The sequence below is a fragment of the Pleuronectes platessa genome, chromosome 7 (assembly GCF_947347685.1).
Source record: "Pleuronectes platessa chromosome 7, fPlePla1.1, whole genome shotgun sequence".
Taxonomy (NCBI): domain Eukaryota; kingdom Metazoa; phylum Chordata; class Actinopteri; order Pleuronectiformes; family Pleuronectidae; genus Pleuronectes; species Pleuronectes platessa.
This window is the reverse complement of record NC_070632.1, coordinates 7,253,583-7,269,466: the sequence shown is the minus strand read 5'-3', so window position 1 is coordinate 7,269,466 and position 15,884 is coordinate 7,253,583. Positions and strand designations below refer to the sequence as shown.

General features: G+C 42.3%; 1 protein-coding gene across 1 annotated transcript in view; it reads left to right on the top strand.

Moving 5' to 3' along the window:
- btbd11b (BTB (POZ) domain containing 11b) overlaps nt 1-15,884 on the top strand; it is a 70,908-nt gene that overhangs the window by 36,802 nt on the left and 18,222 nt on the right. Inside the window, 1 exon segment of the mRNA XM_053426992.1 lies at nt 10,448-10,615. Coding sequence (XP_053282967.1) covers nt 10,448-10,615 — 168 coding nt within the window.

The following is a 15,884-nucleotide window of genomic DNA, read 5'->3' as shown; positions in this document are numbered from 1 at the left end:
GAATTTCCTTCGGGATTAATAAAGTCTTATTTCATTGTGTTTTTATTTTGTTTCATATGAACTAGGGGCACAAGGAGAGAGAGAGAGACAGAGAGAGATTCCTCGTTTTCCACTGTGCAGGGCGTTATCATGCAGGTGGCTGATAACTGAGTTGCTCCTGCCCACTGTGAATACAGTAGAAAGGAGAGAGCGGTGCCCGACATGATTCTGCAGTGACGCACGGTGCAGCGGGGGTCAGGCCCTGTCTGCCAGGTTGGCAGCAGTTATCAGATTAGTTCCACCAGTTTGCAGACACGGGACTCCAGAGAGGAGCCGAGGGAAAGATGGGGTATGTTCTGTGACCAACGGTTTTGATACTCGTTGGATATTATGATGCAGACACGAGTGCATATGTGTCCTTGTGTGTGTAACATCTGAAAAGAAATAATAAATAAATTTAGTAACATATGGACGTGTCCTGTGTTCATCTGAGGTTTGTGTATTATCTTATTAAGGCTTTGTGAATAAGAGCAAAACCACGAGGAAGGCAATGGAAGTGAAACATTTCAAAAAGCGCTTCAATGAAAATGAAATTTGAATTGAAAATCTATGTGATGAATGAATTAGATTTATTTACTTATTTTAACAACCACGATAGACCAGTGTTTCATAATTATCCTTGTGTTCATTCATCATTCACAGCACACAATTAAAACATTTAAGTAACTTTAAGAGTGAAAGCAACACAAATATTTAAATAATAACAATAATTGAAGCGATGTCAAATGCAAAGGAATCCCGATTGGAATTTATGAATTTGTGTATGAATTTTATAACAGTTTAAATGAATGTTTCAATTGAATTTGTTTCTTCTACATTGAGAGGGTTAACACCTTTAAACACTCTGGTATGACTCCCTCATACTTTCAAGCCGCATATTCAGAGCTTCGTAAAAAAGAGCTGAGGCTCAAACTGAGGTTCTTTTTTAAAGTGTTTTATCTTTCAATGTGAAAAAGAGACTTGCTGCCTCCTTCTTACTGGTGCTGGACAGTGGGGAGCTTCGTACGCCGCTGCTCAGACTTTGCATCTGATCGATACAGCCGACCACGCTGCCCTTCGTCTCAGCACTAACTGCAAAGCCTTGACTCATCACTGTGAGATTCACTCTGCAACACGCTGGCACTCACACTGGCTTCACTTCGTATACAAGGCAACTCTTGGGCTGCTTCCATCTAGTCTCTGCTCTTATAGCACCCAGAAGTGTGATGGAGTATATATCCTGTGGTCAACAGATTTGTACATGACGTGTGTACCAATAATTTGGGAAAGGGAGCTCAGCCCCATCAGGCTTCAATATTTTACAAAAAGATGTAAAACAATGCTATTGGATTTCACTGAATTCTTTTAAACCCATTATAAAAGACCAGGACATTGAATCGCTGGGATGTGGACGTTTATGACCGTTTGGTTTGTTTGGCATCATCTTATTTTTATGTTGTAACTCTGATGGTCTTGTTTTTTACTGTTAGTTTGTTTGTGTTGCTGCTTGTCTTGGCCAGGACTCCCTTGAAAGAGAGGTTTTTAATCTCAACGGGACTTTTCCTGTTCAGATAAAGGTTCAATTGAATAAAAACACATCCTCCACTGAACAGGCTGCACTGAGATACAAACGCTGCTGTCATTGTTCGTCATTGCTCTGAACATCCAGGACTTTCTGAAATATTTCCCCCAGAATACTCTGAATCATCCCGTCATCCATGATTTCATTGCATGATTACTCAAAAAAACGACTGAACCAAATGTAATTAAATTTCTTGGAAGGGCGAGGCATGATGAAAGGAAGAACAAATTACATTTTCATGTGGATTTGGATAAATGGGTGGATCACTGTCTTCAACATGGCGACACCGGGCCTTGGCCTTGGCTACCTTTTAAGTTGCAAAGTGAATCTTGTGCTTTTAAAACTGACATCTGGTCAATGCAAGAGCGATGGTCTGGGGACAGCCGCACTAGCAGCAGCAGTAGAGTTATGCAGAGTCTGCACAGATCCAGGGTTGCAGAAATGTGCAGTGCAGAAATATGTTTTCATTACCACACAGTCAGACTGAGTCACACACACTGGTCCAGATGTAGGAGCCACCGTTCACACAGGCAGACAGAGAGCGGGAGGATTTACCGTCTTATTTACTTTGCTTCATATTTATGTTGCTGACTTTTCATGTCCGAGAGCGACTCAGCTTAAAAGCTCCCAGTGTTTGCAAGCAGCCCGATGTGATGTCAACGCTTTAAAATATCTCCCTGCAGCAAATCTCATTTTTATGTCATTAGTCATATCCTTTAATTACTCCGGTGCCCTCAGTGCTAAATGAGCAATTACTTCAGAACATGTCTGCATTCAGTGGGACTGCTCCGTCTGTTTCAGGGGCGTTTTCCTTTTTTTGTAACTCACGGCGAAACTTGACTTTCCTGAAATGTGACAGACCGCACAAATCCACATCTCCCCCCACCCCCCCCCCCCCCAACCCTTCCTCCCCCTATCAGATTATATGAGATAATTGTGAAGGAGAAAATACTGTAGCGCTGCTTTTGAAGACACTCCCCAGAAGCCCGTGCGGAGGTAGAGCAGGGTGAGCCGAGAGATTACGGCTCAGTGGCTTCAGATTTATCCCTGCTGCTGGTGATTGCCGGCATTGTCTGGGAAGCGTCCTGGGGGGGGCGTGCGACTCGTGGATGTTACGCTCAGACTTATTACCCTTGATGGAAGAAACAAGATGAAAAGAAAGAAATAATAGTGGGAGAGTCGGTACCTTCGGGTTGGAAAAACACACGGCCTGCAGGGGGAGGCTGGTTTCCCTCTGATTGGAGACAATTGTGTAATCCTGGTTGTCACCCGTCACAAGTAGTCCGTCTGCGTGTGTGTGTGTGTGTGTGTGTGTGTGTGTGTGTGTGTGTGTGTGTGTGTGTGTGTGTGTGTTTTCGCTTGACTTATTCACATCTGTCTCATGTTTGGTTTTAGTTGATCCAGCAGACTTGACCACAGCCTCCCTCTTTTCTTTCTTTCTTTTCTTTTTCTCAGTAGAAAACTGATGTTAACTGATGTGAAAATTAAAGGACCAATCCGTGATTTAAGTGAAAACAGTATAGAAAATTAAATTACAATATATACCCGAAGTATTCAAACTGTATGTATAGATGGACGAAGTGTCGAGATCGCTAACCGGTGGCCTGGCTGCACTTTAGGTTGTTAACCACGTCTCCTCCATGTTAGTGGATGTGACATGTACCAACTAAAAAGTGAACTATCAAATAAAAACAAATTTATGATATTTTGTCAATTTAGGTGGTTCTTAACATATTGATGTATATTCAAGTGTTGTTTATTCTGGTAAGTTTGGTGTCAAGTAGTGATTTGATGCTTTAAAAATGGGGGAAGTTTTATGATTGACAGCTGAGACTGACTCTTTATAAACAGTTTGTTTCACACATAAAGTTGAAGAAGTTTTTGCTGAAAAAAGGTCAACACTCAACATTATTTTGCTGCAATTATATTTCTTTCAAAACATTTTTGCTGTTGCAAAGAAACAAGTTCTAAGTGACAAGGTTAATTGGTGACCCCCCCTTCCTCATTACCTTTGTCTAGTTTTTTCTTTGTTAATACAGAAATATTGATAAGCACAACTTCTACACAATTCATTTCACTAATTAAATAGATTTCCCTTAAGAAAATAATACCAGAGAGGAGCTCCGTAATTAAAGGGCTGTCAGCAGAGGTGAACTCAGACTGTGAAATTGCTCCGTCTGTTTGCTTCCTGATTTCTGAGTGTCTGACGGACGTGCTTCAGAGAATGTCAATGACGAGGTGCCACTTCATTCATTCAAAATCAAATCTAATGAAAGATCGTACGCAGCGTTCACACATATCAAGTGAAACTGCAACACGGTGGAGGGCGGCAGGGGGACAGAATGATTCCCTGGATGGTTTGAGCCTCATTCCAGTGTCCTTGTATCAGAGTCTGACCTCTGACCTCCCAGGCGTCAATAAAGGACCAATATATCACTTTCTCTTTTGCATTCATTATCATTGACTTGTAAAAACAAGAGCAACAGCAATTCCATGTTCTTACAGTGAGCTCCTGAACACAAACAAATAAACCCACAGTCGTTTCCCACCTGGGGTTCTCTGGTACTCACACACGTGACGACACATCAGGAGGATTGTGTGTTTCTTTCAGAGCAACACAACTCAAGACTGGAGCTTTTTCTTTGCTCTGAAACGAGGACGACAAGAGAGATCTTCAACGGACTCTACTCAGAATGTGGTTCCCCAGTAATTTGACATTTTTACTTTAAAATTTGTGGAACATTTGTTTTTCCCTCACACTTCGTTATTAAACTTTGTTTTATTATTAATACTTATGGGTTTGTCCTATTAGGTAGAGTATAGTCTCGATTCTGGAGCTTTGTGACGCCCGAGTTGTTTGAACCGTCGGCACAAGCAGCCGGTGCCTCATCAACCGTTTGCTAATAGCGTAGATGTCCTGACTGCCGAGCCCTTGGTCTTGGCCGGTGTTACACCCCTGCTCAATCCGCTGTTTGAAACTGTGGGTGGCATCATGAGCTCATATTCAACCCGGAAATGTAGAGTTTTACAACTTCGGTGATAAATGTGATTTTAAAAGCAGCATTAATGTATTTCATCGAAGAACAGTCGTATAATGTAGTTTACGGCTCAAAATTCAGATTCAAGTGTGACTTAATATTAGCGTATGTGTGTGTGCGTTCATGTGTTTGTGGTTGATGCAGTTTTCTCATGCACGTCTCCCTCTCTAGTTTCCTTATTTAAACTGACATTTGCACGTGTACATGTATGTTCTCACTGGAGTCAGTCTTCCTTTATGCCCGTGTTCCAGGATTAACCCTTTAAACGACTTGTGGCTACCTTCAAACCTACTGTAGTCACCTGAGAACCCAAACGCTGACTGTGCCTCTGGAGATTTACAATCCACCCAGGTACACAAACACTGGCTCTGACACAGTGTCACATTCACGCCTCTGCAGCTCGACACATGGCCGAGATTAATCAGAGTGAATAAAGCAGCCATTTAGAGCAGGGAAGGCATTACAACACACACGTTTCCCTCTTTCCATCTTGCTGTGTCGCCCTCTATGATCACTCGCCGGTATACAGTACATATGGCCGCCATCTGGCCTGGCAGCATAGAGCCAGAGCCCAGAGTGGGGAAGCACCACTGTGATGCATGTACAGTAACAACATGATTAACCCTTTAGAGCCACGATGCAGCTCTGCTATTACATTTGCATAAAGCTTTATGATGCATTCGTCATCCCCCCTCACCTTCTCTTTCTTTAATTCTTTCTTGTCAATGACCAACACTCAGGTCTGATCTCACGTCTCATTCATCCGGCTTCAATGCACAGCTCTGACTCCGCTGCATCTTATCTGCCTGTGAAACCTGACGCCAGGGTTTCTGCAGAATCTGCAGTATGTTTAGGGAAGTGCTCTCTGCTCTCCGTGTCGCATCCAAAATAGATTTAAGTGCCGGGTAGGAGCCACATCGAGGTCAGCGCTGCTGCCCCACTGCTCCAGTCAACCCTGGGACACGGAAGAATAGAAACTACAACAGTCTGCCCTCTGACAGACAGACCCAAAGAAAAACAAGAATGGCACTCAGTGGAGCGCATACCTCTGGCAGCAGTCCCCTTTGGAAACCATGTTTAAATCTGCAAGCTCCGGATTTTTGTTTTGATCTGTGTGAGCAATTTTGAAATTGCTCACACTTGTAGATAACAGTCCCATTAGTATGTTTGATAGTTTTCATAATGATCCATGAATTATTCTCTGGGAAACTATTTTCCTTTGTCCAGATTTGTGCTAAAATGTTGTTTTACTATTTTGGACATGGGTGAAAACATTGTAATGTTTGTTTATCAGATACAGTATTTGTGTCATTTAATCTCCAAAAAGATGATGGCACTTGATTTCAATACCAAAGTTCTTTCTACGCAGAATTAAATATCACATCAAAGCAATATTAGATATTTAAGGTATATGTGTTCTGACTATTCTCCTGTATCGTAGCTTAGCTTAGCACAACTAATAAAGTTTAAACATAAAATTAGCTTTGATGTTCGGCCTTTAGCCCTTTTGCAAAGTGTAATTTTGTATTATTTTTTGCATCATGGTCTTTGACTTAGTGGATAAACTGGTGACAATGTGGTGGTCAAAGGTCAAGGTCACTTTGACCTCAGAACACACAATTTGGACAATAAATCAAGAATTCATTCACTTATTATAACAAAAATACACTAAATACATTTGATTATATTCAAAGTCTTCATCACATATGTTGAATGAGACACAGACAAGGATTTGAAGAGTTACCGGTTAAGGATGTCAGTCTAGTTGACCGTGCACTGGATCTCTTCAGTGCAGCTGCCTATCACAGAATATGACTAAGGTGCATTCAGTGACATCTTAATGGCCGGACTCATTACTTCTTCTCCAGTGACAGCGTCTTGCCTGGAGCCTCCTCTCCTCTCTCTCTGCTCTGTGACGCTGAATAGCTGCCATATGGCAAACAGGACTGGTCCACTTAAAGAGAGGCAGGTGCCCGATATCAAGTCCACCATTATGCATCAACAAAACTGTTTTGTCATCACGATTATGGACATGGAAACAAGTTCAGACAATTTGTGGAATTAAACCTGACATTTCATTTCCTGGCAGATTTCATGGTGCAGTGACAATCACGAGGAAGATACAGAGGACAAGTGTTGTCGTGACACACACGCACACAGACACACAGGGGGAGCAGCTATAGTGGCTGGCTGGCATATAAGAGCTCCATCAGTTCCTCCCTCAGGGCAGACAGGGGCTTGCATTAGGACGCACAGAGCCAGTGATTCACCTTCCCTCAGTCCACGCTGAGAGCATCCGGCCCTCTGCTGTCAGCTGCTTGTTTCCCTGAACCAAGGTTAAGGAGCTGAGCAGTTTAAAGCTCAAGTGCAACACTGAGGGTTTTTTATTCATATGTTTATTCTGCAATAGATTAATTCATAAGCAGATATTTAGACACAGTATAGAAAGGATGCTGGTGACACTAACAGCCCCATCAACGGCTCTGTAACGCCGCGTTCCTTTTGGAGCTCAGCACTCGGAATGACGTCACACCCAAACAATCAGATAACGTTATCCATCAAGCCAGTGTAAGCAGAACCAGTTCATAATAACGCATCATGTGGCATTTCACTCCTGGAGGTAAGCTCTCATGCACATGAGCAGATCTATTTTATTATTTCCACCAAGGAGGTCGTGTTTTTAACTCAGTCTGAAGCAATATTACAGAAAAAAAAGATTTGCACAAATCTTGGTGGAAGGATGCCGAATGGGTGAGGGGAGAGCCCATTGAATATTTTGATGTGGATCTGGATCAGGGGTCGCATCCAGGAGTTTCCCTTTCTTTCTTTAACATTGTGAGATTGGGCCTTTTTCACCATTCTCACTGAGAGGCACTCTTCATGGATGTAGAAGAGAAAATGTAACCACATCTCGGGGACTAAGTGGACTTTCTTGCAGCTTGGTTGAATTGAAGGGGATTGTTGTTTTCTACTGAGTGTCATTTTAGTTGTGTCAACTCTGCTTTGAAATAAATGTCTGGCTTGATTCTCCTCCTGTGGTCTATTTGGTGCACAAATGGTAGATCTGCATTGTTCAATACGAAATAGTAATGATAATATTTTATAATAAGGATTTTTCCCGACTGCTTAACCACTTGTTAGCATCATCTTGTTATTTCTGAGATATGCAGCACACAGAAGCTTTATCAAAGGTTGTGTCCTAAGATAAAGTCTTAAGATAAAATTTAGATTAGATTAAATTGTTTTTCTCAAAACTTTCCTTCATTAAGTTTTCTGTTTGTTTAGACCTTTTTCTACAAGCATCAGATCCTATATCTTCATTCTGATGATTCTGTATAATTACTAGATTGATAGATTAGAGACTGTGGAAAAGAATATAGACAATTAAATGAATGAAACATGTTGAAGGTGAAGACCGGGCCAAGTTTAAAGCGACAGAGACCTTTTTAATCCATAATCCAGTTATAGAGATGATGGCGCCCGCCGTGCAATATTTTGCCAAATCCCACCTGGGGGGTCTTTAGAGTGTTCACATCAAAAGAGGTGGCTCATGAATTCTGTGGTCACGCTCTTAACGTGCTATTTACTCCAGTGTATAATTGTTTGAGAAGAAAGGGGGCAGCAGGAAGGTGCCAGCGTTGCCCCCCCGCTGCTTTAAATGGTTTTAATGGGTTTCCTGGAGGTTGCACGGCTCCCTGCCAAGGAGGGCACATTGTGAGCAATAAAAGAAATAGAGGAGGTTTATTAGAGTAATCCCTGCTGACGAGGTCCTGCAGAAACAGAAACAGAAAGTTTATTTTCTTCATATAGTTGAGCTGGTTGGCTTTTCTGGAGCTTTGGCTGGAAAACTAAGGCAGGACACCTGACACCGGAGCAGGAGGTGTCTCTTTGTTCCAGGCTGGAGCTGGTTGTCAGGCCTAAACAATGATGCAGGAGATGGGGCCGCGGCCGCTGCTCTGCTGGCAGCTGCTGTGCAGGTTTATAAGCAGAATAACTCTGACTTATTATCGAGAAACCTATTTCCAGATGTCTCTGCCACGCTGTTTTTTTATTGGTCACAAAAGCCGAGTTTAATCCCAAGCACGCCGTTTAAATCAGCACATTAAAAGAAGTGTGGGTTTTATTTTCAAAGGAAGTGTTACATACTAATTAACCACATTTCTCTATGAGCTTAACTTATATAGAGATTTGAACATGATATTTCAGTTTTTACACAAGGCAAAGCCAAAACACACTTTACTTGACGAAGGGAAAAACCGCATTTGTGCATCATACTTTCCCAAATTCTTATAGATCTAATAATTTAGAAAATAATATAACTTTTCTGAACTGCAGAAAAAGGGCGCACAGAACTTTAAGATTATGAAACTTCCACCAATTTACTAACCAAAGTCTGTTCAGTGGTTTGAGGAGTGCTACTATACACGTAAATGTGAGTTCTGCTCCTCGTGTCTGCCTTGGTTTTTCTTCTCCTTGCTTAACGACCTGAAGACTGGGTAAAGTTAATCTGAGACTCTCGCCCAGTATCAGCTGAGATTGGTGCCAACTCTCCCCTGGGACCGTCAAGAGATACATGGTACATCACCAAAGTTATGGCAAACAGTACAAAATAAAATAAGTCTTTCATTTCTAGAGCTGTCACTGTCACTTTGTTTGATGCATTTCATCCAACTCAAAAAGTTGAACAACCCTCCATTCAGCCAGAAGGAAGTAACACAACCCTCTCTACTTTCTGAAACTCTGCCAATAACTTTCATACAGTCCTTTACTTTCAACTTTCTTTGGTCTCATTAGGGAAAATTGAAATGAATCACTCTATAAGAAGAATGAAGAATGTCACCTCTGCCACAGGCGGCATGTGCGTTAAATTAGCAGCATATTAAGTGAGTGGAGCCATTAAAAGCAAAGACACTTTTTCTTCACAGCCATTAGGCGGCTGAGTGGAGTCGCTGCTTTCATCCTTTTCTCCGTTAGTCGCCCGGCTGCAAACAGTGAGAGGGCGGCCGGCCTCGTCCTCCTCACAGCGAGGAAGAGTCACTAACATCCAGGCGTGTGAATAATGAAATATTACCTTTGGGACAAACCTCTGACAAGTTCAACAAGGAGACATGATTACTACCCTGCGTGGCCTCTGTTGGTTCCCTCATTATGTTTCTCTCACTTACACATTCATGCTGTGTTTTAATAATCTCTTCTGTAATCATATTTTTTTGTCATATGAGGAATGAATGAAGGGAAATATCAGGACATTATTTAAGTCTCCTTGTTCCCTGTAATGATAAATCCCAGTTCGTGGTGCAGAGTGGAGTTATGATACTTTGCGTTCATCCCACCTGGTTTATGGGCAGTGAAGATTTTATATTAAATGTTTTTCATATTGATTTATTAAATGGATTTTATTTTTTCAAACATGCTTGTTGGTTATGTCAGCAGTTTGTGAAGCAATGACACAGTCTTAAGACTCAAGTTCACAACTTTTCAAAATAAAGGTTCTTATTAATTCAGCCCGATATTGCGCTTTACAGCAACGAAACAAACGCTGAGCTTTTGCTTTACGTGTTTCTAGGAATTTTGTTTAAAATCAACAGCCTCGACTTCCAGGAATGTCTGTATCATTCCGATATTGTGGATAAAAAAAAAAAATCAGCTGGGAAAGATACCATTAACTTATCATCGACTTGAAATGGCATCGTTTACATCATGTTTTCAGCTTGTTTACCCCTTAACCACCCTTCCATTATTATTATTCGAGTTAGTAAGTAAATCAAGACTAATAATGTCTCTCTCTCCCTCCCTCTCTCTCTTCCAGGTGTGCTGAGCCTACCTGAGGGTCTGTCTCTTCCCAGGGACCAGCAGCAGCAGCAGCAGCAGCAGCGAGCAGGAAAGAGCGGCGACGGAAACGCCTATAGTCAGTCGGAGCTGCGTTCTGTTGAGCAGTGCTTACTGGCAACACGAGTGGGAAGCATCTCTGAACTCAGTGAGTCATCTGTGTGCTTCTCTGTTGTGTGTATGTGTGTAATAGACAGTGACGGAGAGACAGGACACGGGTGAGAGAGTAGGTTAGTGACGTGCGGCAAATGGTCTGGACCGCTGGGAGAACTGGGACGGACCTAATCATCGGGTCGCCTCTGGGCGGAGACGAGACCAGCGTTGAACCGTCTCTCAATACACGCTGCAGTCAGTTTGCCCTTGAGCAAGGCAATTATCGGCCAATTGTCTGAGTGAAGATGCTCAGTGGTCACCAACATCTCGAGAAACGCCCTGAGGGGAGGCTGTCATACTGAAGAAACCTACTTATGTGTTGAGACGTTCAAATGTCTCATGGGAAAAATGGTTTAGTGTCCACATACTTGTTACTTTTCGAGTTGAGGGAACTACCCTGGAAAGATGCATTCAAAGTCAGTGTGTGTACTAGTCTTCGGGTTTCGGTTCTGGAAAGCGAGTAGCTGTGGAGTTGAGCTGAAATTGCTGACACCTGGTATTTTGGGATGATATTCAAGAGTTTTGATTTTGACTATTTTCATGCCAAAGAAATGATCCATGCTCCACAAGCAGTATTTTGTTCTTGGACTGGAACTCAGCATTGAAGCAGTATTGAAACCATCTGATACAATAGAGGAAATTAGTCTGGTGTGTTAGAGGCCCTCTGGCAGAATGACCCCCCCCCAACACTCAACACATGTTTGATTTTTTGGAAACATCATAATATACGACTTGGGAAGCTTTATTGATCCCATGCTGTGGAATACAAAATTAAATAAAATGAAAATTAGAAATTTAAAGATACAACTGCTAGAAGACTGTGAGTGTGAATATTCTCTGTTGACCAAGCGAAACGCTGGCGACCCTTAAGAAAGGAGAAGCGTAATAGATAATTTATGATAATCCTGCTGTGTGTGTGCTTACAGTATTTAAATGAAGGTGACTCAGTGGCTGTTGTGCTGTCACTGTCAGCACTTACATAATAAACGAGAGCCATTGAATAGCTTATAAGTTAGTCCTCTTAAAGTGAATTGATTGTCTGTTCACTCACAATGTTGTTCATTGTTCAAAACATAATGGGCATCAGAATACTTGACAAATGCATTTATGCTGTTTACAAAGTCATTAACATAGGAGGCTCTAGGAGTCATTTTACTTTACAATAATAGGTTTCCTGCATAATCATTGTCTCCCTCTTGTTCCCACTCATAAATAAGATACAACACATCACAACCACAGTTGGTTAAACAAACAAGTGTCTACATCACTTTTCTATTTTTGCAGAAACTTTGATGAACAAACTTTTCATAAATCTGCTTCAATCTGAAAATCACTGAACACACAACAATAATCCAAACGTAACCCTGACCAGAAATAATCACAGAATCAAGATGCTCCTCGGAGTCGAGGCACAGTTTGGTTTCCCTGCAGCTGATTCTAGGAAAACACATTTCAGAGCTGCAGCGTCCGCACAAGCAAATTCAATCACAAACACAAATTATCCCCCGATGTGTAAAACAATGTGTAAAAAATAAAACTCAAGTTGAATTGTCGGGGAAACGCCTGCAGGGTCTGTTTCTGTTGTCATGGCATCGCTGTGTCAAGACAAGACCGGGCGAATATATTTCTATAGATCTAGTGTAAACATTTATCATCAGAATAAACAGGGAGCCCGATTTCTTCAGTGTGTGTTTTTTCAGGACCCGAGGTGGGAGGGGTGGAGGGTGCAGCGCCGCCCATCCTCCGGGCCGCGTTGTATTGATGAGGCCGAGCAAGGACTCATTCCGTTGTGTTGACGCTGCAAACAACACACAGCGGAGGGGCCGATGGATAATAGCAGAGCTTAGTGTGATGGTATTGTTATCAGCTGTGGAGAAGAGGAATTCTGTAAATAACTATATAGGATCTGCAAACTGACACACGGCTCAAGCTGGGGGAAGAAATGAATAATTGAGAAAAGCAGAATCACCAGCAGTGATTGCACTATCAGGCTGTCACAGAGTGTATTTGAGAATAAGTGAGCGAGATGGGAAACAAAACAGAATAAAAGAGGGGAATGTTCGGGGGGGGGCGGACGAGAGTTTGATTTCTCTAAGATAAAGTTCATAGAATAACCACAAACCAGACAAGTTGCAGCAGCATCACATCCAAGTCTGTCCACAAACGTAACGAGGGAAGGAATTTATAAAAGTAGGAAGTGTATGTTGTCTTAATTAGAAGTGACACGATGGTGCTACGATTAGCATTGATGCCTCGAAGCAAGAAGGTCTTCACACCTCCTGGGTGGAGTTTGTTCTCCTCATAGGTTTTCTCCAGGTTCTCCAGCTTCCTCCCACGAGACACCCAGACCGGGGTTAGGTGAATTGGAGACATTGAGCGTGAATGATTGCTTGTCATTAGCTGGTTTCAGACATTAACTTCGTAAAATGGCCTGCCTAACATAGGCTCATCCGGACATTCAGTTTTTAGTAGGAGGCTGGCAGCAGACCCTCCAGAGACTCTGACATTTGTGTTGTCACATACAGCCCCTCCGGAGAATGTCTGGAAGCAGCCCTGCAATACTCTGGAAACCTGAATTCCTAAATGATGGCCAAAACCTGTCACAGATCTTTTGTAAGGTCACCGTGACCTTGTCCTTTGACCTTTGACCTCCAAGCTCCAATTAGTTCATCCTGGAGTCCAACTGAATATTTGGGTTAAATCTGAAGATATTTTTCGAGGTGCTGCTGAGATATCCCAATCAAAAGAATGGGAGAGTGGATGAAGAGAGGGACATCCTCCCCTCCACAGCTGTCTCAGGCACAGTGACATTTGCGTCCTGTGCAGGGACACTCTTCTGCACTGCTGGCATTTAGACTTGGTTTTCCAGGTTTGCAACTGATTTACCTCTTTGTATTTTCTCCTCTGCCAAAATGCCAAATTAGCATATTGGAAATTCGGCAATTATTAGAATTGTTGGTGTGCATCATCGCTCAGTCATAACCAATAACAACCTGCTTCAACAATGTTCTGCACAGTTGTCGTGTGTGTACCTCGATGTGTTACAGTACTGTGCTCGATTTCTATTCTTAGAAGCACTGACGGATGCAGGATGCAAAATAGCTGGAGGTTTTCTCTGTGTACAGAATATGAAAACTTATACAGCTGTTTACGATCTGCACAACAAAGTGTAACAAGTTCAAACGACAGCAGTGTGCAGGATGTGCAACCTGCCGCTGTGTCATCATGCAGGAGACAAAGTTCTACACACAAACATCTGTAGTATACCGCGTTGGCAACCAACTGTGACGTCCCCATTGGTTTGTGATTTTTCGAAGCCTTGAGCCGGGCATTTTATCTAGCGCCATCTTGTTTTCTTTTAAACCCTAAGTAACTATATTTGGAGGAGCAGGGGATGGAGCCTGACTGAGAGATCAACAAATGTGACCTGCACCCATTGGACGGTACTAGCTGTCAATCACACTATATCCCTGCTCCAATGCCAACAGGGCTTTATCGTCTGTTTGAGTCTAAATGGGACGATAAATTACAAAATGAAAATCCGATCATATTGGAAATGACTTGCGATCGAGACCATAAATTCCACAAGTTTCTTTTTGCCCTCTGCTGGTCATTCAGCAGGTTTAAGGCACATCTGCATTGGGTTCACTTTCTGACCCCTGAAACTACGTAACATCAGACTCTACTGAATCTCTACGATCTTCACACAAGGAGGCCAGATGGAGAAAGTCTGCAGAAACTGTGGCGGGTCTCACTCAAACATTTGCATTGACACATGCACCTCCTTTAGGAGAAAATACAGAGGATCTGCTATAGTTTCTCATGTTCTTGCACATGTTCTTCTTCGTGACTGCTGCTCATCTCTTTGGTTATTTTCCATCTGTCTGTTAGCTATTGTCTTTTCCTGGACTGTCTCCCTGGGTTTTTTGGACTGTGAGTAAAGATTCAGCCTTTTACTCATCTCCTGTGTCCTCTTGGCATTAGACTCCCTTCACTCAGCCATTGTCACAATTAATCCTGATTAGAAACACTGGAAACGTAATCATTCCTTATTATTGGACAAATTTAAATACTAAAACCACATTTCCCCACAGAAAACAGACAGTTTGGAGCCGGTCGTGACCATTTCAAAGAGCATGTGGGTTCATTTATTCCTGTTTGCGTCTCATCTGATGCTTTGTCTTTCCTGTTGGACTCTGGACTGTTTGGCCATCCGCTCAGTTCTACATGTCAAACATATTTTTCTTGTGGCAACTTCAGTTTACAGATTTTACCTTCAATAACCATAGCGTTACCATGAATGCACCGAAAGCAGCAGAATATTATAGGAAATAAGAGTTTAGTTCTTTTTAGTGGGAAGTTTTATCTTTAGCGATTGGCTCTGTGACAATGATTTTGGAGGGATTACATCATTAAACCCCGACTTTGGTTGGTATCAAGACTTTGACAGACTGCAGGGACAATGTGTGCTTGTTCTTAAGTTGTAATATATGATGTGAAGTTCTCCTGAAAGTTAAGAGATGCGATGATGAGGGAAAGACGCTCTTAACGACAGCTTCACTCATTCCATCACAAAAAAATCTTGTTGTTTCTATAACAATGTTTTATACTCAAAGAAAGATTCAGTTGAGCGGTTTTTGGTCAAGCAGTTTTTTGACCTTTTTCCTTTCTATCTCTTTCTCAGTGAGTCTTTTCACACCCTATCCGCTCTATAACAATTATGTTTGTGCACTCCATGTTGTCTAGCAGGAGGAGTAGCAGCATCTTGAGTGTGGATGGCCACGGGCGACCATTAACCGCAGTCATGACAGCGTAGCGGCGAATAATTGAAACACGGAAACTGTGATGATGGCAGCCGCTGCGCAGCGAGGACCCATCCTTCAAAACCCAGAGCAAAGCTGGTTACTGTGTATTTATTTCCCGTAACTGCTTTATTAGGAAGGATTTGCAACTCCTACATTTCCAAAGAGCCTCACTATGAAACACCCTTCACACACTCTGATGTAACAGGCAGGCACTGACCTTGAAGGTGCCACCCTGAAATCAGAGTAGCTCCCTGCATGGAAACTGACATCTTTGTGTGATTTTTGCGATTTTAAAGCCTTGAAAACAAAGAGCGTGGCGTCCCTCTGCTAACAGTTTGTCCCCGAGACATTGGCGGATATAGGATTTCCAGGGGCCAATTATATGTCCAGCATCCATGCACTATTCCTGATTCAGTAAGGTGCACCTTTAAGTCATTCCTGGTTTACTGTTAGCTCTAT